The sequence below is a fragment of the Ranitomeya variabilis genome, chromosome 3, assembly GCF_051348905.1.
Source record: "Ranitomeya variabilis isolate aRanVar5 chromosome 3, aRanVar5.hap1, whole genome shotgun sequence".
NCBI lineage: Eukaryota > Metazoa > Chordata > Amphibia > Anura > Dendrobatidae > Ranitomeya > Ranitomeya variabilis.
This window is the reverse complement of record NC_135234.1, coordinates 48,572,093-48,597,023: the sequence shown is the minus strand read 5'-3', so window position 1 is coordinate 48,597,023 and position 24,931 is coordinate 48,572,093. Positions and strand designations below refer to the sequence as shown.

General features: G+C 41.5%; 1 protein-coding gene across 1 annotated transcript in view; it reads right to left on the bottom strand.

Annotated features, from left to right (window-relative positions):
* TMPRSS15 (transmembrane serine protease 15) overlaps positions 1-24,931 on the bottom strand; it is a 399,115-nt gene that overhangs the window by 34,979 nt on the left and 339,205 nt on the right. Inside the window, exon 19 of the mRNA XM_077294014.1 lies at positions 7,769-7,864. Coding sequence (XP_077150129.1) covers positions 7,769-7,864 — 96 coding nt within the window. The remainder of the gene's footprint in view (positions 1-7,768; positions 7,865-24,931) is intronic.

The window sequence follows — 24,931 nt, the reverse complement described above, 5'->3', positions numbered from 1 at the left end:
TCACCGTCATTATTTGTGGGGGGCTTCTATCCAGCTTTGGGGTCCCCTTCTCTGGAGGCAAGAAAGGTCTTTGTTTTCCTCTACTAGGGGTAGCTAGATTCTCCGGCTGGCGCGTGTCATCTAGAATCAACGTAGGAATGATCCCCGGCTACTTCTAGTGTTGGCGTTAGGAGTAGATATATGGTCAACCCAGTTACCACTGCCCTATGAGCTGGATTTTTGTATTCTGCAGACTTCCACGTTCCTCTGAGACCCTCGCCATTGGGGTCATAACAGCTGTGCTCTCACTGTACGGCCGGCAGTCAGTCAGAGCAGGAAGTAGACGGCAAGGGACCTGACGGAAATCAGATGGTGAGTTTGTAGTGTTTGGTTTTTTTTACATTTACGCTGGTAACCAGGGTAAACATCGGGTTACTAAGCGCGGCCCTGCGCTTAGTAACCCGATGTTTACCCTGGTTACCAGTGAAGACATCGCTGGATCGGTGTCACACACACCGATTCAGCGATGTCAGCGGGGCCTCAACGACCAAAAAAAGGTCCAGGCCATTCCGACACGACCAGCGATCTCGCAGCAGGGGCCTGATCGCTGGTACGTGTCACACATAGCGAGATCGCTACTGAGGTCGCTGTTGCGTCACAAAACTAGTGACTCAGCAGCGATCTCGCTAGCGATCTCGCTATGTGAGACGGGGCCTTTAGGATGCAACTGAGATTAATCACGGCATTCACACAGCTTTCCACAGCTGAGATCTACTTAACAGAAAAAGGAAACTAGGGCTATGTGCAGGCGGAGGGTTCTAAAAAAGGTCAAAAACTTTGACATTTTTTTACCCAAATCTGCTTTCGGAAATCTTTTGGAGGAGTTTTTCATTTCCTAAAGCTTTTCCCACTTTTAAAAATGACTATTTTTTGAGCAGAAGATACTTCAGGAAACTTTCCTTTTCTCTGGAGTTTCGTACACTTGAAAACATCTTCTGCGAGCGTTTCTGGTCATTCATTGAGTGTTTTCTTCCAGAATTTTTTGTGCATTTTTTGATATTCACGAAGAAATGAAGAAAACTCAAGCATATTTTTCCAGTGGAAGTGTTGTAATAACATGTCAAGAAATACCCAGGTGTTCGCATTGCCTTGTAGTAGAAATTACCTGGAGAATGAACATGTTACTTCTTTAAAATGCTTGGCGGTTTCTGAAAGTCTGAGTGTTGCAGTTGTCAGTCCAGCTGGGCGTATGGGCTGTAAGGCTGCGTTCCCATTATGAGTTTTTGCAGATTTTTTTACACTGCGTATTTTTTTAAATGCAAGTAGTCTATTTTACTTAATGAGTACAGAAATCAAAAATTCACCAAAGGCTCATCGTGAGAAAGGAGCCTCACTGAAAACACTTGGACTATTTCATGCTACATATAGATGGACTCATAAAATGTCCGTCTTAATGTCACTATACAGCCACCCTGACCTGGATTTTCAAAATAAGTACACCAGCCTCCTCAGGTATAAGGTAGGTATTTAATTATGCATGCTGTTTGCATTATCAAATATACTGATTGATCCACTGTAAGACTACATGCCACATGATAGGTTTTTCAAGCAGAAGACGCTTCAAGAAAAGAACAGCGCTGTTTTCCTGAAGTGTCATTTTAGGTCTTATTTTCTTTTGCCTTTCAAGCGGAAGATGCCTAAAGAATGGTCAGGTCACTTTTTGGAAACCTATAAGGAAGCTGTCAGTAGGTTTTTGCTATGTCATCTGAAGACGGCATGTTGTAGGGGTTAAAACACAGATTTCAGTGACGCCTCTCTTATTGACATGTGTGCGGTTGTTTATTTGCAGTGATTGTTTTAGCACCAGTAGCTTATCATTGCTGGGTGAGAGCAGTGTGTGCGTGGTAGTCTGACTCCACCCCCAACTGTGATAAGCAGCTCACTGTCTATAGACATTGCATATAGACAACCTGGTGTAGACAGGGGAAGATACATGATTGGATTCAGGATCTCTGTCCGTACATTATGCTACTCTCAGATGAGGTAGAAAATGCCTGCTGACAGATTCCCTTTAAAAGAAGCTGAAAAGACTGAAAATACACAAAACAAGTCGTCTTTACATTGCAGTGCAGATGCTCATCCATTTCAGTGTTTCTTTAGCGCATTTTCAGTCGGATAAATAGAATGTAGTGAGGATAGAGTTGGTGTCTAGTTACATGCTTGAGATGAGGAAATGTATGCAAGTTGAATTAAATCCTTCTTTTTGAGAATACTGATTTTTGTAAATTTTCTATATGCAGATTCAGCAAAATGAAGGCCAGCTGGTCGCCATTTCCCTGTACTGCAAATAGCTGGAAACAGTTTTGAAAAAATACTAACCTCAAAGCACACCATTTTGGCCTCTCTGCTGATCTTTTAATGGTATTCAGAGTGGCCTCTATTTTCCCTCACCATGAGTCGCATCTCCCCATCTGTTCACTCGAAACCAAAACTTTCAGCCCCTGACGAAGCCACTGTGTTGTGGCGACACGTGTCGGGTCACCGCTCCACCTGCGCTCAGTAGTACTAGGCTCTTTCTACCGCATGTAGCTGTTCATGGTATCATATGTGATCGGCTCTATATGAGGTCCTCTGCATGTGCTCACAGTCAGCTACAGCAGCTGATGCTAGCCATGATTACCACTCATGTGTACACCCAATAGATGTATTTCTCTATGGGGGTTTGCGGTATTGGTCATGTGATTAGCAGCACTGTTTCTTTGGTAAATTGCTACTTTTTTATTGGTGGGATACTGTTAAGTTTACTTTATATAGCAACTTTTTCCCTGATGATTGTTAGCATTTCACTGTAGTAGGGAAATGCTATATGTAGATATTATTCCATCTTTAAGATTCACCAATAGGTTCTGCTTTACTATATGTTATGTAGTTACAGTGCTGTTCATATAGGTACCCTATTTAGGGAGGTGTGCTAGTATACCTGCGCAGGTGTTAGCCATATTGTGGGCTTTGTGTTTAGGGGACAAGTATGTTTCCTTTTTAATTGTTTTTAAATTGTGTGTGTTTTTCTATTATATGTTCTTTTTTGTTATTGCATATGAATAAAAAGCTGTGTTCAATTTAGCCAAATCCATATGTGTGGTGATCCCCGTTTATATGACCTACTCTTTTCTGTTTTTTGCTTAATTATGTGCTATTTTGTAGGCCATGGTGTAGATCCCACAGTTTTGACCGTGGTGCCCCCTTAATGTTTATATCCAAAACTTTCAGCCATGACCAGGCCTTGGAGATAACTGCCCTTTGTGATGTTACAGGCATGCAACACACAGTGATCTCTGAGGTCTGGTTGAGGCTGGAAGACCTGTCCTGAAATGAACAAGTCAAAGATGCAACAGTGGGAAAAAGTGGACCATCCGGTCCCCAGAGCATCTTTTTTTCTGCTGACAAAGCTCCAAGCTCTCATCCCTATTATATGAATTTTTCATAAAACGTAAGTTGTGCTATGCACCTGTCCAGGGTATTCTGGCCCAGGCTTCCATCTCCTGGATATACTGCCATCTGTTGTGGTCAACATCGGGCTTTGCAAGTCATCCTGCATGCATCAATAACATCACCTGTGTCTTCTGATTTTGTTTCAAGACTCTTGTTTGGTTTTCGTCACCTCCTGTGCACACAGTGCTAACCTGCCTTTTTCCTTGATGGCTTTATTCCATCCCTCCTGTTGCTCCCTAGAATCCTGAGTGTACCACGTCCTTGATCCTCATGTGCCATCCTGCCAGCTGCCTAGGACCATGTACCCACCAGGTTGTGCAATTTAGTGGGTCCACTTCACAAAGTGACTCTGGAAAGTTGGTTATCGTTTTCTCCACTTATTTCTTTTCACACGACACCATTTAGTTTTTCTATTAGTGTTTGTTTTCGGAGGAGTTGATCTTTGTGTGAAAAATTGAAATTCTCTAGAGGAAACATTTGGAATGTTTTTCTGTATAGTCACCCATCTATTTATAGATAATTACACATGTAAATGAAGACAGAAAAAATCTTAACCAACCTACAAGCCTTTTCTTGCCTTCATTTGTAAGTCAAATACAATTCTCAATGAGATATGCAGACAATAAAATATGCAAATATGTCATATTCAGAGATTCTTCCCTCAACCCATTGTTTAGGATTAATAGGCTCGGATCGGCAGCATTGTTCCTGAGCATGCACATGCAGAGGTAAGGCATGTTACAGTAACATATCGAATGTAAGATGATTAGATCTGAAACGTGTTAAATTATGTTTGCACTAATAATATATCACGGAAGTATGTCACATCTAAAGGTAGACAATTAAATGATGGATTCACGATGCAGAACAGAAATAGAGAAACCTTTTTGTTATTAAAATTGTGCAAGATATTATTAGAGACATTGATATTTAAAACAAATGCTAAAAGTTAATTAACCCTTTAAAGTTTAGGCCTTTTGTTCTTATGTTTTGCAACTTTTCAACAGCGAAACTTTTTTATTTGTTCATTTATTTATTATTACTATGCTTTGTTTTATGTGCAGTGAATAGTACACATTTTTACGACTGTTTTGGGCTTACAAATGAATTACAATGAGTGTAGGAGTACCGTATTTTCCGGCGTATAAGACGACTTTTTAACCCCTAAAAATTGTCCCAAAAGTCGGGGGTCGTCTTATACGCCGGATACGGCATGTGCAGGGAGCGATCCTGGATGTTCCCAGGGTCTGAAGGAGAGGAAACTGGGAAGACCTTCGATGACGTCACGGTCAGGTGACCGGTCACATGAGCGGTCACGGACCAATCACAAGATGGCGACATCATCGCAGGTCCTTCACGCTCTGCAATTCTTAGAAACGGAGGCAGACGCTTGCAGCGGTGACAGCCAGGCTTCTCGGAGGGGTGAGTATATCCATATTTTTTATTTTTATTCTTTATTTTTTACATGAATATGGATCCCAGGGCCTGAAGGAGAGTCTCTTCTCCTTCAGACCCTGGGAACCACACGCCGTATAAGATGACTGGGCGTATAAGATGACCCCCGTCTTATACAGCAGGCATATCCCAAATTCCATATTTTATATGGAAAAGTTGGGGGTCGTCTTATACGCCCAGTCGTCTTATACACCAGAAAATACGGTACATCAAAATCACTTTCAAAATATTTGAATCAGGCCTGCAAGATTTTGCCTTCAAGGGTCTATAGATGACTGGATGACCCTCCTTATATTTTATTCCTGGCTTCAACTACACTTTTAAAATATTTGAAAGAGGCCTAACAGTAACTTTTTTCTATCTTTGCACTGTGCGCACAGCTTTTATGAGTGTAAGAACACCACAGATACATTTTTTTCACAATATTTGAATGAGGCACCCCAGTTGGTGTCTTCAAGATTGTATGGATGACCCTGCTTGTAATTTTTGGAAGGATTTGCAATGTGTGCAGAGCTTTTATGAGTGTAGGAGTACTATAACTACTGCATCTTCACTTTGTTTACAATATTAGAATGAGTTACTACAGTTGGTGCCTTCAAGGGTGTATGGATGACCCAGCTTTTAATTTTTGGAAGGCTTTGCACTTAGTGTATAGCCTTTATGAGTCTAGAAGTATCACTATATGACTATTTGAACAGAATGTGTATGAGGGCCTCCCTTATGTCTAATACAGAGTGTTTTTGAATCTCTCTTCCATCTAGTTTTCGGCACTTCTTGCTTCCTTCATAAATTACACTGAAATTTAAAAAAAAATACTTTTGGTTTACTTACATTTTTATTTTTTTTTAAAACTCTCCTTAAATTTTACCTTATATACAAGTCATTATACAGGAAAGAATGTTTCCCAATCTATTTTCCTGTAAACTCCAATTTGAATGGTTTATTGTCAGTACTTAAAGTGGAGTAAAAGAGTGACACCATTGTTCTCAGCAGTGATTTGGGAGTCAGAGATGCCTCCAAGGGTCTTCCCCATGCTGTTCTCTTTCAATTCAGCACTTTTTACATCCATTTCAACATTTTCACTGCCTCCAGTCCTCCTTTTATGGTCTTACAGAAAAATGCTTGGATTTCCCATTGACTCCCATTATACTCATTACTCAAAATGAGCATCCTAGCATTAGGAATTGATCGGTTACAGTAACGAGCATCCGAGCATTTTAGTGCTTGCTCATCTCTAGTAAATTTGCAATGATGGGAGGTTAAAGTCTAGGCCAAGCGTCATGCAATTATAGCGCTTTGTCATTAACAGGTTAAACAAGCATACATTTATTTTATATATGGAGAATATATAGGAGATTCTAGAACGTGATACATGGCAGGTGGGTGCCCTGTTACAGATTTTATATTACATGAAAATTGTCTCTCCAGACAGGAAGAGGACTAGAACTCTAGTGCCATCTATATTATGTCCCCTTCTAGATATGACTTTAAATATATTGTGCATAAGTAGCTGTATCACAACTCTCTGCACAAACTTGACAATAAGTAATTATTCATTACGGCGCTTAGAACACTATATTAGCATCATCTATGGTTAAAAATTTGTCCATCCTTACCTTTTCTCAAATTTTCATAAATACGTCAATCATCATGCCATGCTGGCAAAATGAATTGACAGGCTGCAGTTAACATCACAAACACTGAGTGGCCACATATAAACAAATATTTTAAGCATCTCCCAATGGAGTGTCACAAAATGTGGGGATTTTGTTTTTTCAAAGCTGATCATCTCTTACACTCTTTTTGAAATATGTCAAACCAAAAGTTAAAGTAAGGAACATAGCTGGCATTATCACTAAGCAAAATATTTTAGATCTTGTGTATTCTCTTAAAAAATGAAAGGATGAGAAATCATTAAAGAGGGTTTCCACTTTAGACAGCACCTTTTGCAAAAAAATTAAGTGTTGGAGGAATTTACTTTTTGGAGCCCTGCAACTGATATTTTTTCAACTGAAAATAATAACCATGATATTAACCTACTTCAAACCATAGCTTAATATATGTATCCCGCAAGTGTCACATTTTTCGGTTGTGCGACACGAGCCCTCAGATTTTCCCAACCAGCAAACATATCAACTATCATCCCAGTCACTTCCAATACTGACCACCCACCTGCTCACTGCCTCAAAAACACAGAAGAAAGGGCACATACCAATCAACTTTATTCTTCAAAGTACTTTAGCGAAATATAAAATCTGCATTTTGTGTAAGTGTAGGTGTCCTTACTGTCCAGTAGTAGTGACGTGGCTTGTATTTACAGTAGATGCATGACGGCAAAAAGCTTCATTAGTCAAATTATATGCACTCAAAAACAACGTCTAAGATATGTGGAAAAAAGGATAATCCAGAAGAAAACAGCATTTATGGCTTATGCAGAGTTCACTATTTTCAGGATAAAATTACATACAGTAGTATCTATTTTGCAGACTTTTTGCTAATAAATGAAATCCTTTCGCAGTAACCATACTGATACATGACCTATACATTTAAATAGTCACATTAATAATGCAATAATAGAACATCTCCTAAAAGAGGACACTTGGTGACCCCACATCTAAAGACATCTTGTTTAAGGAAAGAACAAAAGAAAAAGCATTAAAGCATTAAAAATTTAGGGTCAAAATGGCCACAGCAGGATTTCGTTTCTTGAAAGGAAAGTAAAACTATACCAGGAAAATACTATTTAAAAACTAAATTAAAGAGTGTTTTGTTCAATGTTGTTGATAATATATTTGAATTTATATACTTAAAACTTATAATGGCAAAAGTATTCACTTCCTACCTGGGTTGAAAGCTTAGACTGCCATCATGTGCCTCAGATAATTTTACATAAGTCAAATTTCCACTGGTTTGTACAGTAGCTGTTGTTTTCACATTCCTGCAAAAAAGTGTTCATTTTGTCAATCCAATCTGAAAATGATAATAATAATAATGATAATAATAATAATAATGAATCCACAAATAAATTTAAAATGGTTTATCCATTTTTGCAATATGCTTTTTTTTTTAAAGTTAGAGATTAGTGAGTGGCTCCTAAATTAATCATATTCATTATGATTTTCAAGAAAAAATTGGATTCTCCAGAATCCAAAATTGTCAAGTTTTGATTTGTGCAAAGTCCAAAAAAATGGAGGTGAATATGGTGCTGCTTAGTAGAGAAGAGCAAAGAAGTAGCAAAGAAGCCCTGAAATAGAAAATGGTAGATGGTAGATAACAGAAAAGAGAGAAGTAGAGGTATGGGGAGGGACAAGGACTGGTGAGTATTACAGGTTTCTTAATCCCTCTCCAACTGGTTCCATTCGCACTAAATGTATTTGATGAAAATTGAAATATCTGGGCCGAATTCAAGCAAATCAACCCAATTTGAATATCATCAAATTTGCTTGTCTCTATTAGACGGTCATGGATGCCATCTAAGGCCGGAGTCACTACCGTAGAATCTGGATGAGTGCTATGCGAGAAAACAATGCATAGCAGTCGGACCAGTGTTAATCTATGGGGCAGTTCACATCACCATATTTTTTCTCAGGTGTATTTTTCAGGTGTAAAATTGTACACGCATATCATCCGAGACTCGCCAATGTAAGCCTATGGGTGCGAGAAAAACTCGACACCACAAGGACCATTCGTCTAGCTTGCGACAAATACGCACACATTTTCCTCATGTCAGCCCATTGAGCCATTTAATTCAATGGGGAAAATCAGTGAGAAATGTAAAGTTATACACGTCATACGGATGCATAGGTGCGAGAAAATTGCAACAACGCATTGCAAACGCATTACACAAGGATGACCATACGGAGAACACTCGTGCGACTCTCAGCAGGGAGACTTGGACTGATTTTCCATATGTTTGATGCCGGCCTAAGAAGTAAACTTCCACAAACATAATTTATCTTAAAGGAAAAGGAAATGCTTCAAAAAGTGGCCATGTCTCAATTAATTTGAATAAAGAAAACAGTCGCTTGAATATTTTTCTTCTGATAACTGACTGTCCAAGGGATACTGATCAGGCATTTATTCCATAACTGTGTCAGATGGGAATGTCCTTTATAACCTAATCTAAAAGACGGTTCTCCCGAGGAGCAGAAGCAAAAGGAATCTTCAAGGCAGAGAATACATAATTGAATTAATTAATAAATTATTAAAAAAATAAAACAGGAGACTGAAAAAACAAGTGAAATTGTATCAAAAGTTCCACTTCAAGGCACCAAATCTTCAAATTGCTCCTTGTACAACCAAAAGCTTTTCATTGACCACAAACTATGACTATTTTTTTTAAACTTACCTAAAATCAACAGTAGGAATTTTTTTAGAACCTAAGACCAGTAGGGCTGCCTTCAAAAATGGCATTTCCCAATCGTTTATCAATTCCTGAGAAGTGAGGAGGTTTGTGGAGCAAAGCTTCAAGGTAAAGACGTAAGGCCTCAATGGAAACTCATGGACGCAATCCTTTTAAGTTAATACTAGATGGTGGCCTGATTCTAATGCATCGGGTATTCTAGAATATGCATGTATATAGCAGCCACATAGTATATAGCACAGGCCACGTAGTATATAGGAGCCATGTAGTATATAGCACACAAATAGTACGTGGCCTGTGCTATATAGTATGTGGCTGCTATATACATACATATTGTAGAATACCTGATGCGTTAATACAGGCCACGCAATATACAGTATAACACAGCCCAAACAGTATATAACACAGCCCACGTACTATATAACACAGCCCACGCAGTATATATCAGCCACGTAGTATATAACACAGGCGACGTAGTATATAACACAGGCCATGCAATATATAGCACAGCCCACGCAGTACAAAACACAGGCCACAGAGTATGTAACACTGGCCACGTAGTATATAGCAGCCATGTAGTATATAACGCAGCCCACGGAGTATATAGCAGCCATGTAGTATATATCACTGCCCACGTAGTATATAGCAGCCATGTAGTATATAGTACTGCCCACACAGTATATAGCAGCCATGTAGTATATAGTTCTGCCCATGTAGTATATAGCAGCCATGTAGTATATAGCACTGCCCACATAGTATATAGCAGCCATGTAGTATATAGTACTGCTCACGTAGTATATAGCAGCCATGTACTGTAGTATATAGTACTGCCCACGTAGTATATAGCAGCCATGTAGTATATAGTACTGCCCACGTAGTATATAGCAGCCATGTAGTATATAGTACTGCCCACATAGTATATAGCAGCCATGTAGTATACAGTACTGCCTACGTAGTATATAGCAGCCATGTAGTATATAGTACTGCCCACGTAGTATATAGCAGCCATGTAGTATATAACGCAGCCCACGCAGTATTTAGCAGTGTGGGCACCATATCCCTGATAAAAAAAGAATTAAAATAAAAAATAGTTACATACTCACCCCCTGGGATCCAACGGCGCTGTGGCAATATGCGCGCGGCTGCTGCCATCTTCCTTTCCCAGGATGCATTGCAAAATTACCCAGAAGACTTAGTGGTCTCGCGAGACTGCTAAGTCTTCTGGGTAATTTTGCAATGCATCTCTGGGAACGGAAGATGGCGGAAGGCGCGAGCGCATCGTCGGACTACGGAAGGTGAGAATAGCAGTTTTTTTTAAATTATTATTTGTGACATTAGATTTTTTTACTATTGATGCTGCATAGGCACCATCAATAGTAAAACATTGGGGACACACAGGGTTAATAGCAGTGGTAACAGAGTGCGTAACCTGCGGCATAACGCGGTCTGTCACCGCTGGCATTAACCCTGTGTGAGCGGTGACCGGAGGGGAGTATGGAGCGAGCGGGCGCCGGGCACTGACTGCAGGGGAGTAGGGGAGGGACTAATCGGACTGTGCCCATCGCTGATTGGTCGCAGCAGCCATGACAGGCAGCTGGCGAGACCAATCAGCGACGCGGGATTTCCGTGACGGAAGTTGCCGACAGAAAGACAGACAGAGGGAAAGACAGACAGACGGAAGTACCCCTTAGACAATTATATATATAGATTAAAATGTTGATGTCCTGTCTTGTGCAAAAAAAAATTGATGCCTAAATTTAACTGCTACATCTGTATAGCTCTGTATACCTTATTCTTTACCCCTTACATTACTTTCCTTAGATAGATGTCCATGACTACGTAGAGGAATGACAGGCTTCCTATGAAAATGCTCATGTAAGCCAACATGTGTGCGCATGGATGCATTAGCATTACTAACAATATCTGATGGTTCACAGGTACATGTAGGGTATAAGGTCTGGAGTATTGTCACTTTCACTATTTAAATAACCTAAGTTTAACTAGTGTTATAATTATGCTGAATTATTTCTACAGTCTCTTAATACACTATTTTCTATGACTAGAAAGGTGAGTAACTCCGTAAATACTTTAATTGCTTTACAGATTTTTGATTTATACTGTGTTTTCATATGCATTCATGAATAATGTTCATTTAAAATGTTTGCTAATTTCTTGTCACCAGAGACCAATGCTTTGTGGGGAATCAAATGGCTGCTATACAGAAGGAACCGAGCTTTTTAATTTCAAGGACAACCAGCAGAATTTTAAAAGCAGCTATATAAACAAATAGTGAAAACAATGTGAAGTAAGTAATTATCAGTATGAAACCAGTAATGCAAAGTATTTACAAAGTTACTTAGCATTTTATGTATATTTGAACTGTGTCAGATAGTTGGAAGCAGGAAAATACCTTAAAGACTTTGACTAGAGATGATAAATTTTTTTAAATTCCACAAATTTAAAAAACAAGAAAAGATTTGTTCAGAATTGATTCGCAGTGAATTACAATACTGCAGAGTCTCCAATTTCCCTTAAAAGACCTGTGTTATACTCTCATAAGACTGTATCCAACCCCCTTCAAGCTCTTTAATACAAACACAGTCTTAAAAATGACAAAGAGACCTCATCTTAGAAATGGATTGTAAGCAGTAGTAACCAATAGCCTATTTAAAAACACATTCACAGATTTTTTTTTTAAATAAAAAAGGTCCAAAAATTATCCCTCTCAATCATTTGTGATTAGACAGACCGTTCTCTGCAGAATGTAGGGTAACATTATCCTGCTATGATTGAGATATATTCCATAGTGCCTTCCACTTCCTACCCACTCATACAGTTGAATTGTGGGTTGAATTAGCTAGTACTTCTGCCTAGAAGGCTAGTGCAAGTAGTGGTGATTCTTCTTCTGCTGCTACCGGCTCTCAAATTCTTTGTTTTATACTACCTCATCCATTGCTATGCCTACTTTTTCTTTTACTACAAATTTATTCAACATTACAATTTATTTTTGACAATTGTCAACCCCAGTTATTCAACTCTTGCCATAAAAGATTGTAAGAAGAAATTCAAGGTAGATAGGTACACACACAGGAGGAAAAATGTAGCAGTGGACTCAGTATAGATGTGATGTGAATGCTTGTCATACTGGACACGTAAAAAGTGTGTAAAAACAGTCATCCGCAGTCAAATGTCTGCATTTTAAAAAAACAAACTTTTTTTAACAACATTCATTCACCCCATAATGAAGTGACAGCAAAAAATAAGTAGGCACAAGACAAAAAATTCAGCACCTGCAACAGGGCGCTGTATTGGTCTGGCATATACGGATGAAAAATTTTAAAAGAAAATCAAAAGTAAAAAAAATGGCCACTTACATACACATTTTGTCAGGTGGATAGTCCAAGTTAAATATCTGGGTTTTGGGAAAAACTTTTTTGTACTTTAAAAGACAAATATTCCTCTCTTTACAAAAAGGACTGCACAATATAGCAGTTCAGTACTGTCACTTGTGATTAGCAAGAGCATTGTTACAGACACTAATTTCAAATGTTCCTTCTGAAGAAAATATTGTGCTGCCTTGCTGCTGTTACCTAGTGCCTTATGAATCAAGAAAAAAACAGATTAATATTAATTCAAATGCAGTAGGAGTGATACCTGATACACTATATTCCTGATTAATTTAACTGCTTGTGCTTCTGCTGCTCACAACCATTAGTCTCAATCCCTATATCTTTCCCTCCCTCAATTCAATCTCTATTATTCACAAGCTACTCATTTTCTTCGCTGCTGTAATTGTCCAATATTTCAGAACTTTTTCTGCCTATCTCTATTGATGAGTTTGACATTTGACTATTCTAAATCAACCTAAGCAGGCTGCTGCATTCTCTGCCTAGACTTTTGTACTGGCTATGATAGACCATCTCGATTTGACTGCACTATACCATGTGAAGTGATAGCTGTATGGCATTATGGGGAAGCCCGTGCGATTGAGCCTGAGGTCATGTTAGCCTTCTGTGACTGATTCAATCTTCTTCAACATGTAAAATGTTAGTGGGAAATTTTTTAATGGTGTTTCGCTCAGTGTAAACTACAAATTGTTTGAATTTGCTGAGACCTGCAAATTTCATAAACTTTATCTCAAACTTGAAACCAATAAATTGATTTGCTCATCTCTATCTTGGACTAAGTAGTATTACTAATATAAAACAAAAATGAAGTAACATGATTTAGCTATAAAAAGTGATCCATCTTTTTGGAATACATAGCTACTATGCAGAAGTTATTAATATCAGCCCACGGCTGTCTGTTTATCCTTTGCTGGTTGGAATTTTATAGGGGTCCCCCATAAATTCACAAGTAAAAGCTAAACAAACAGCTGGGAGCTGTTATTAATAGCCTGGTACCCTTTGGGATATTGCACATTTTCTCAGATTATTAACATCAGCCCCTAGACATGGGCTTATCTTCTGCTGATTATGAACATTATGTGGGAGCCCAAGCCATTTTTTTTTATTTAATACTTTATTTTACACAGGAGGTACACAGCGGGTGCTGAATACAACCCCTATCATTGTTGCTTGGCCGAGCTAATGACAGGGAGACCAAGAGAAAATGATGAGAGTTGGCTTCAGCAGCCGGTGCCTGGGGTCAGTGGGAACTGTATTGCTTTTGCCAGTATATGTCACATGGGCACACGGATGTAAAACATGGACACATGGACAGCAAAAGGATACACGGATGACACACGGATCTCACATACGTTCTACGGATGGCAAATGGACATGGTTTTTCCTGTACAAGAGTCACCAGGACATGTGAAGGAGGCCTAATGCACACACATAAAAAAATCATGTTTTCCATGACAAGGGTGCTCATACCTTTTAAGAACAATTGTTCCATTCTTATTGTGAAAGTAAAAGGTATTGAGAAAGAGCAAGTGGTTAAAGGCATGACAGCTTGTGACGTGACAGCTCAGCAACCAACTATTTCTACAGTGATTGTCATAAAGGAACAGACAGAATAATAGGAACATAAGAATGGTAAACTGAATTGATGAAAAGCGTAGGGCTCATGTAGGGATGTTGTGACAAGGCTAATTCTAAGTTAGAAATATTGCTTCCTTCTGGCAGATTTAAGTCACACCGCTATCTTTCCCTTATTTGATTCAGGTAGCCTAGATAGGGAGTTATTAGTGAGCACTTACTCAATAGACAATAAGCCCACTGGATACAGGGATATTTTCAATTTAAGTTTCCAAATCCATTTTAACAAATAGTCACTATTTATTTATACTTTCTATCTGTTTAATGCAAAAAAGTGATTTTTTTATTTTTTATTTAGGATGATAAAATCTACAGATTATGAATTTTAGTTTGTACATTAATCTAAATTAATTTTTTATGGACACTTTTGCAGAATGACAATTTACACTTGAACAATGGGTTTAACCCCTACACCACCTTGCAATTTTCATTTTCTCCTGCCCTTATTCCAAAAGCCATAGTTTTTTTTTTCTTCTGTCAAAATAGCTATACAATTTTTTTTTTTCTTTTTTGGCAAAATGAGTTGTACTTTAGTATGGCATAATTAATTTTATAATGTAATGTGTTAGGAGTCAAGCTTCCACCGCTGCACAGGGGGACTCTTGAACCATGTCTGCGGCGGTCTCTCATTCTGCATCAGCCGCAGTGGAGCCTGCTCAGCGGAGACGTCGGTCCCAGCATCTCACTGAATCTGATACTGTGCAAAGGGTTACTGCTGCCTCTCCAGGCTCTGCTATTATACCCTGCACTGGTCTGCGGCGAGCAGGCTTTTCTGGGACTAAGTCCTGCTTTGCACACACTGAGCATGCCCAGGGTAAGATCTCTCAATGGAGATCAAGGGTCACATGCTCAGGTAGGCTGGTTTCACATTTGCGTTTGTGGCTGCAGCATTTGTACCGCATATAAACGCATGCGTAGTGTATTTCTATATTTAACATTAGCGATGCTAATAGGGAGGGTGTGGATAGTTGCAGGTCACTTCTCACCAGACTCTGAAGCAGACGAGACACAGACAGGCTACATCTTGGAGGAAAACAAGACCCTGAACAAAGTGAGTATATCCTAGCCAATGCCTTTATTTTCTATTTTCTGTCTCTACATGTCCTAGTTTCTGCCATTTCTTTCTTTCTACATGCATCAGAATGTCTTCTTCGGATTCTTCATCTGGTGAGGAGTTTCGCCCAGGACAGTCTGAAATGGAGCATGTCAGTGAGGTGAGTACTTGCCTCGTCAGATTGGTAAGTATTCACTGTCACATCGACACATGTGACAATTTGATTTTTTCTTTTTTTTAGAGCTCTTCTACTGCGGCAGAGACAGGGCAGGAGCAGCGGAGTCAAGGTCCGGTGGAAAGACGGCAGCGGGTACGTATACAAGGCTGACTGTCCTCAGTGTAATATTCTTGAATCTTCCTTTCTTTCCACTCGTATTTCTTTACTTTTTTCTTCTGGAATCCTTTTGTATGTTGACTTTCCTATTCATGCCATTTCTCAGCGTCTTTTTTCTTTCTTTTTAATTGAGCAAACTTTAATGATTTTCTTTAATTTTTAGGTTTCACAAGGGGAAGATAACCTAATCGAGAATGACCTCCTTATCACCCTGGTCCAGGAGCGAGTCCTGTTGTGGGACACCCGGGATCCACTGCACTCGAACAACATCACGATCCGGCGGTTATGGAATGAGGTGGCCCAAGCGATGTGGGATGGCTGGGACAATGCCCCAACATGGGTCCGAACTGCATTTGGTAAGTATTGCACTGCAGTGTTAAGCAGCAGAGACCTTGGCCGTGCTCACTCGACTGTGTGTGATGAAAAAAACTCTCAGGAGTTTCTCTCAGCACACACAGTTGTGTGAGCACGGCCAAAAGTCCTTTTTCTGACCACCATTTTTTTTTAACAGTATCCAAAGTCAAAACACGTTGGCATTCGATGAAGGACCGCTTCAGCAAGGACCTGCGTCAAGAGAGCCGTGTTCCCAGTGGTTCAGGAGCAAGGATCAGACGCTACAAATACCATTGAGTTCTGTCATTTTTAAGACCAGTCCTTGCCCAGAGAACGTAAGTATTTATCACGTGCATTAGGTTGTGTTCTATTGCCATAATCTGTATTTTTACATTCCACAGGATTTTGCGTCTGGTAAATTGTTGATAGTAATTTTGTTTTTCCCTTTTTCACAGCACATACAGCACTACTGTTGGCCCAGGTTCTGGAGTGGTCCTTCATCTGACAGCCACGGACCCGTCCCAGCCATCCAGCAGCGCAGCAGCAAGTGGGCCTTCCACACTAACTGGAGACCAGGGAGCTGGTCCATCAGGTCTTCCCCTTTCGCAGTCCTCTTCCACTGCCCCCTTTTTTTGGGGCTCCTCCCGGCAGTGGCAGAAGGCTTCGGACAGGTCACTCATGCCCGAGTTTTTTCACTTGAGCTCGGTTTTACATGATGCAATCAAGGCTTTGGGTGACCGAATGGATGTTTCACATAACCTCTTGAATGCACGTATCCAAAAAGTCAGCAAATCCTTGATCAAGTGAAAGCCGACCTCCAGAGGCCAGCACATCATTTTTTTAATCAAATTGAGCAGGGCATGTCAGAACACCTTACTCCTGATCTCCAGCTGAGTGTCATGCAGGCCTGCAATGCTGCTTACGTGCAGGCTATGCAGCAGAGTCGGTACTTCCACCAGACAGTGAGGGCATATCCACCTGTGCCTTCACTGTCACGATTGTCCTCAATGCTGACCTCTGCTGCATCCCACTGCACGGCCACCTCAATTCCTTCCACAGCCGGACACCACTACAGCACCACCACCATGCCGAGTGCAGTTGGACATCCCACCGCCACCACCATGACATCTGCTGCTCCTGCTTGGACCTCCTCCACTGACACCATGATGCAGCAGGACCCTGGCATGGCCTTCCGTACCGCCACCACCATGATGTAGCAGGACTCTGGCATGGCCTTCCGTAACGCCACCTCCACGATGCAGCAGGACCCTGGAATGGGCTTCTGTACCGCCACCACCAGGATGCAGCAGGACCCTGGCATGGCCTTCCGCTCTACAAGTGTTATGGACTCTGGCATGGCTGCACGCTCTCCGAGCACTATGGACTCTGGCATGGCTGCACGCTCTGAGTGATATGGACTCTGGCATGGCTGCACACTCTACGAGCGCTATAGACTCTGACATGGCTGCACGCTCTACGAGCACTATGGACTCTGGCATGGCTGCACGATCTACGAGCACTATGGAGTCGCCACATGAGTAGGGTTGAGCGACTTTTATTTTTATAGGATCGGGTCGGGTTTCACGAAACCCGACTTTCTCAAAAGTCGGGTCGAGTGAAATCGGCCGATCCTATAAAAAAGTTGGGGTCGGGGTCGGCCGAAACAAGAAACCCAATGCAGTGCAATGGGATACTATGGTTCCCAGGGTCTGAAGGAGAGGACGCACCCTGCTTCTTTCCGGCAGCCTTCCTTCCTAAGAATGAGCGCGTGAAGGACCTTAGATGACGTCGCGGCTTGTGATTGGTCGCGTGACCGCCCATGTGACCGCTCACGCGACCAATCACAAGCTGCGACGTCACCGCAGGTCATTCACGCGCTCATTCTTAGGAAGGAAGGCTGCCGGTTAGTACCAGGACGCGTCCGAGGGTGAGTATATCAATATTTTTTATTTTGATTCTTTATTTTACACTTAAATATGGATTCCGATACCGCTTCCCGATATCGCAAACATATCGGAACTCGGAATCGGAATTCCGATACCAGATTCAGAAGATCGCCGACCTCATGGCCGACCCCACACAGGGGTCGGGTCGGGTTTCATGAAACCCGACTTTGCCAAAAGTCGGCGACTTCTGAAAATGGCCGACCCGTTTCTCTCAACCCTACACATGAGCCCACCAAGACCTCCCACAACCAGGCAAACCAAAAAAAACACAGAAAAAAAAACAGAGGACTCTTAGCATTCCTCCCCCTTCACCTCCCAATGTGTCTGTAATGTCAGGTTTGTCTCACCCTTCCAGTGCGTCTCAAGCCTCTCATGTGTCAAGCCCCATCTCCAAACTTCCAGACCCTTCTAGTTTCATTGCCCCTTCTCCTGCCACCTCTGCGTCTTCCACAGTTAGCCAGGCCTCAGTTCTTCACACCCCCCATTTACATCACTCTACCCCAAGCCGGCACAGTAAATAAATGTTTTAGTTGTCTACAAAATAAAAAAAGTTTGATTTGCCACAATTATGTTTGGTTTATTGTGTCTTCCGCTGCCGGCAACACACACCGAGCGCCAAGAAACTTTGCCACACACTTACTATTTGGGCCACATCATATCTCCAGTAGTTAAAAAAAAAAAAGACTGCAGCTTTGTGTGTCTTTAGTATACAGATATGAGGTGGGCCAAAAAATATTACATGTATCTCCATAATCTCTTTTTGTCTGTGCCTAGTGTGGCAGTCTAAAGAGAAAATGGTGGAAATACAGTGCAGACATCTACTGAATAGGTCAGGTGTCAATAAACTCATTAGTTATGACACCTGACCTGTTGAGTAGAGAACTGCCTTGTATAACCACCATTTTCTCTTCTTTATACATAATCTATTACACACAAATTGAGGGACAATGGTGGTCACACACTACATATCTATGCTCACCTGCACAGGTGTCAGAAATAGTGAATTCATGAGCCTGTATATGTTTATCATGATTTCATTATTTCTGACACCTGACTTGATGACTATAGATAGTGTGACAGTGATTGTCTCTTCAGTTTGTGTCCAATGGATACAGGAGAAGAGAATCATGACGCAATGACGTCAACAAGCTTACCAATAAAGCAACATGGCTGCCATTACTAGCAGTATGTGGCCAGTGTTTTATATCAGTATTTGTAAGCCAAAACAAGGAGTGGAACAATTAGAGGTAAATTATGATATTAACATAATAAATAGCACCTCTGCTTTTATCACCCACTCCTGGTTTTGGATTACAAAAACTGATATTAAATACAGATCAAATACTGCCAGTTTTAGGACAGCCTTGGTTTGGAGAGGAAAAAGATAGGAGACACGGTCAACACAACCAAAACTAAAGTTTATTAATGAGAAATATTATTATCATTGTAGAAAATTACTGGTACAGATGTAATTACAACAGGACATTTACACAACGTTGTCCTGCCATGACACACGTCCAATGTCTGAATCAAAAAAGGCAGCAAATTGGTCCCGCATGTGACCAACGGCTGCAGTTGACCGCAGCGGGTGATGCCGGAAATTGGGCAGTGGGTGTGCAACTGGTTCATCCAGTTCAATGTTGGGTTGCTCCTTAGCCATTATGTAATTGTGCAGAACCACACAGGCTTTGACCATCTCGTCAACTGTTTCCACTTTTAGATTAATGGCTGATGCAAGAATGCGCCATTTAGCGACCAGAATGCCAAAGGTACACTCCACTGTTCTTCAGGCCCTGGTCAGTCTGTAGTTAAAGATCCTTCTAGTGTGGTTCAAGTCCCGACTGGAATATGGCTTCAGTAGGTTTTCACACATTTGAAAGGCCTCATCCCCAACCATAACAAATGGCATCGGTGGACCTTGAGTGTTGAGGAGAGGTTGTGGCGGGGGAAAATTGAATTTTTTACCATACACACGTCGGCCCATATCCGAGTTCTTGAAAGTCTGGGAATCGTTGCCATGGCCAAAAGCTCCAATGTCCACGGCGATGAAGCGACACTTCGCATCGGCTATTGCCATGAGCACAACAGAAAAATATTTTTTGTAATTGAAGTACTCTGATCCTGTTCTGGCTGGTTTGATAATGCGAATGTGCTTTCCATCCACCGCTTCTAAACAGTTGGGGAAATCACACACACTCCAGAATTGTTCCGCAATTTCAAGCCACATGTCCAAGGTGGGTAGGGGTATAAACTCATCCCAGAGTACATTCCACAAAGCCCAGCAGGTGTCCACAACTATTCCGGACAGGGTGGCTATTCCAAGCCGGTATTGGAAGTGGAGGGATGATAAACTCTCTCCGGTTGCCAGAAATCTGGAAGAAAAACAAACACAAAAAACATTACAATCTATTCTTTTTATGGTGTGGTTACTAGGGTTGAGCGAAACGGGTCGACCATTTTCAGAAGTCGCCGACTTTTGGCAAAGTCAGGTTTCATGAAACCTGACCCGACCCCTGTGTGGGGTCGGCCATGAGGTCGGCGATCTTCTGAATCTGGTATCGGGATTCCGATACCGAGTTCCGATATGTTTGCGATATCGGAAATCGGTATCAGAATCCACATTTAAGTGTAAAATAAAGAATTAAAATAAAAAATATTGATATGCTCACCTCTCCGACGCAGCCTGGACATCGCCGCTGGTAACCGGCATCTTCCGTTCCTAAAAATGGCGCTTGAAAGACCTTTCGAATGCTTCACGGCTTGTGATTGGTCGCGGCGGCCCATGTGACCGCTGAGCGACCAATCACAAGCCGGTGACGTAATTCTCAGGTCCTGTTCTGGTTCTCAGGTACATGAGAATTACGTCACGGCTTGTGATTGGTCGCTGAGCGGTCACGTGGGCCGCCGCGACCAATCACAAAGCCGTTACGTCATCGGAATGTCCTTCGCGCGTTCATTCTTAAGAAGGAAGGCTGCCGGAAAGAAGCCGAGGGTGAGTATATTCCTATTAGGTATATACTCACCCTCGTACGTGCCCTGCTTCTTTCCGGCAGCCTTCCTTCTTAAGAATGAACGCGTGAAGGACCTTCCGAGGATGTCACGGCTTTGTGATTGGTCGCGGCGGCCCACGTGACCGCTCAGCGACCAATCACAAGCCGTGACGTAATTCTCATGTACCTGAGAACCAGAACAGGACCTGAGAATTACGTCACCGGCTTGTGATTGGTCGCTCAGCGGTCACATGGGCCGCCGCGACCAATCACAAGCCGTGAAGCATTCGAAAGGTCTTTCAAGTGCCATTTTTAGGAACGGAAGATGCCGGTTACTACCAGGGTGCGTTAGAGGGTGAGTATATCAATTTTTTTTATTTTAATTCTTTATTTTACACGTAAATATGGATCCCAGGGCCTGAAGGAGAGTTTCCTCTCCTTCAGACCCTGGGAACCATAGTATCCCATTGCACTGCATTGGGTTTCGCGTTTCGTCCGACCCCGACTTTTTTATAGGATCGGCCGATTTCACTCGACCCGACTTTTGAGAAAGTCGGGTTTCGTGAAACCCGACCCGATCCTATAAAAATAAAAGTCGCTCAACCCTAGTGGTTACGCTAAAGAAAGAAAGGACAATACCCCAAAAATGCATATCAGAAAACACTAAATTTGGACTGTCATTGGTTTACATTTTGAACGTACCTTAATGTAACCAGCAGACGTTCCTCCGGTGGAATCGCTCTATGGAGCTGGGTGTCCTGTCTCCGTATGGCTCCTTGGACACGAGAAAGCAAATCCCAAAACGAGTCTTGCGACATCCTTGTGTATTCCTGGAATTTCTCCGGGTTGGCATTAAGCTCAGCATAGAGCATGTGATAGGCTCCACGGCTCTCACGTAGCTCGATAATGGGGTGCCTCCAAAAATGCCTACGTTGTCTCCTTCTCCATCTTTCGCGATTTCTGTCTTGCTCCCAAGCAAAAGCACAGGCAAGAAACATTTTGAAGCTGAAATCCAGGTTGAAATAAAAGCTCTCCATGCGAAGATCCATCATGACACAGGATACAGTAGCAAACTGTTAAAATTTCAGTAGCCCTAGAGACTATATATAGAGATCCCATAATACACGCCCTCTGTAGTCCCATTGGCGGTGTCTGGTTATCTTGATTTTTCTCTTGTGAAATTTCTCATCATGCGCACCAAAAACGCAAACGCAGGAAAAAACGCATATAAACGCGTACAAACGCTGCGTTTTTTTTACCGCATGCGACAATGCATGCGTCTAAAAAACGCCGCATTTGTTTGCATTTATATGCATTTTTTCCACCACTTGCGGATGCGTTTTAAACGCTGCGGACTTAAATGCTAATGTGAGACTAGCCGTACTGCAGCAACTTCCATTTTTCCTCCAGGAAGGTCATGTACCTGATCAAGTTCTGTGGAAGTCTTCCATTGGTCCTTCTGGGAAGGTCCTGAAGTTGCTGCAGCTATATAATGTTCTCATGACCGCATGGCCAATATGTTCGAGCTCAGCGCCAGTGTGGTCGTGTGTGTGGTCAGGAACCCGGCTGAAATAAGCCCTTAGAATGCTGGCACCTCCGGTGAGGAGTTTTGTGTGTATGCAGTCAGAGACCCGGCTGAAATAAGCCCCTAGAATGCTGGCACCTCAGGCGAGGAGTTTCTTATGAGTGAATTCAGGGCTGGCTAATAGCCGTTAGAATTCCGGCTCCACTGGAGAGGAGCTGCGTGTTTAGTTTGGACAGCATGACCACTGTCGGCTCTACTCAGTAGCTATGTCCCCGGTGAGCTAAACAGGGCACAGCGTTCTCTTTACTACGGGATCTGTGATGTGGCAGAGTTCATTTATACTAATTTACTTCACTGCCTTACTTAGCAGCAGGTTCTTTCGTGCACGGTGGATCCCGGGTTGCGAACGCACCTACTATTCTTAATAAATATATTCGGTGCGTTCCACCAACCCTAACATAATGAACTAGAAAGTGAGAAAAAAAGTGTATTGAAATTGCAAAAGAAGTGCAGCTCCCCAAATGTTTGGGGCTTTTATTATTTAAAGAAAAACAAGGTGTGTTATTCAACTCTTGGTAAAAAAAATTGTTGAAGACTTTATTCCATATGAATGTCAGCTGGTTGGAGGATTCAAATAAAACTTAGCTTTTATTAAATAAATTTAAAAAGTACAAAGTGCGAGGAAATAGTGCAAAAAGGTGCTTGTGCTTCAAACATAGGTGCAAAAACCAAACGAATAAAATTGCACATACCACTAGTGTTGAGCATTCCGATACCGCAAGTATCGGGTATCGGCCGATACTTGCGGGTATCGGAATTCCGATACCGAGATCCGATACTTTTGTGGTATCGGGAATCGGTATCGGGATTAATATCAATGTGTAAAAGAAAGAATTAAAATAAAAAATAGGGATATACTCACCTCTCCGACGCAGCCTGGACTTTACCGCCGTAACCGGGAGCCGTTGTACCTAAAAATGCGCGCTTGAAGGGCCTTAGATGATGTCACGGTGCTCTGATTGGTCCGTAGCGGTCACGTGACCGCTAAGCGACCAATCACAAAGCAGTGACGTCACCTAAGGTCTTTCAAGCGCTTGAAAGACCTTAGGTGACGTCACTGCTTTGTGATTGGTCGCGTAGCGGTCACGCGACCGCTACGGACCAATCAGAGCGCCATGACGTCATCTAAGGCCCTTCAAGCGCGCATTCTTAGGTACAACGGCTCCCGGTTACGGCGGTAAAGTCCAGGCTGCGTCGGAGGGTGAGTATATCCCTTTTTTTTATTTTAATTCTTTCTTTTACACATTGATATGGATCCCAGGGCCTGAAGGAGAGTTTCCTCTCCTTCAGACCCTGGGAACCATACAGGATACCGTCCGATACTTGGTGTCCCATTGACTTGTATTGGTATCGGGTATCGGTTTCGGATTAGATCCGATACTTTGCCGGTATCGGCCGATACTTTCCGATACCGATACTTTCAAGTATCGGACGGTATCGCTCAACACTACATACCACCTTTCTAGATCCTTTTAGGGATATAGGAATTAGGGCTAGATCATGTGAGAAATTTATCTAGAAAGGTGGTATGTGCAATTTTATTTGTTTGGTTTTTGCACCTATGTTTGAAGCACAAGCACCTTTTTGCACTATTTCCTCGCACTTTGTACTTTTTAAATTTATTTAATAAAAGCTAAGTTTTATTTGAATTCTCCAACCAGCTGACAATCAGTATTATTGTAGGTTGTATATCATCTTGTCTTTGCTGGAAAATTTATTCCATATGAAAGTTAAAAATGAATATCCATGGCAGAGTATTCAAAAAGTAATGCATTTTGAACATGCACAAACGTTCTTTGTTAAAGCTTTGACAAAAAACGTTGGTGAACATTCGAAAAGCGTCGCTTTTTGTACACTCTGCCATGGATACTAATTTTAAACTTTTATGTATAGTTAAGTCTTCAACAATTTTTTTTACTAGGAGCTGAAAAAATTCTTTTTTTTTTTCCATTTATGTGCACGATTGGTCGGATTGTGGTTTCTATGCAAATTGAACTATCTTCATTGGTGAGCTGGAAATTTGGTTTTATTATTTACAATGTTCACTATACAGTAAAACTGACCCAGTGATATGATTCTCCAGGTCAGTACGAGCACGCAGATAACAAACATTTTGTACAGAATTTTTTAATTTAATTCATGAAAAAAATTCAGGAATTTATAAGAAATAAAAAATGTTGCTTGTGTTGCCATTTTCCCAAATCGGTAACATTTTCATTTTTTGGGTATGAGGCTGGGCGAGGGCTTATGTTTTGCTACCAAAGCTGACATTTTTATTGATACCCTTTTGGTGTATATTAAATTAGCCATCATGTGCGGGGAAAGATGCGTGCATGGCATGAGAACACCTGCAATGGC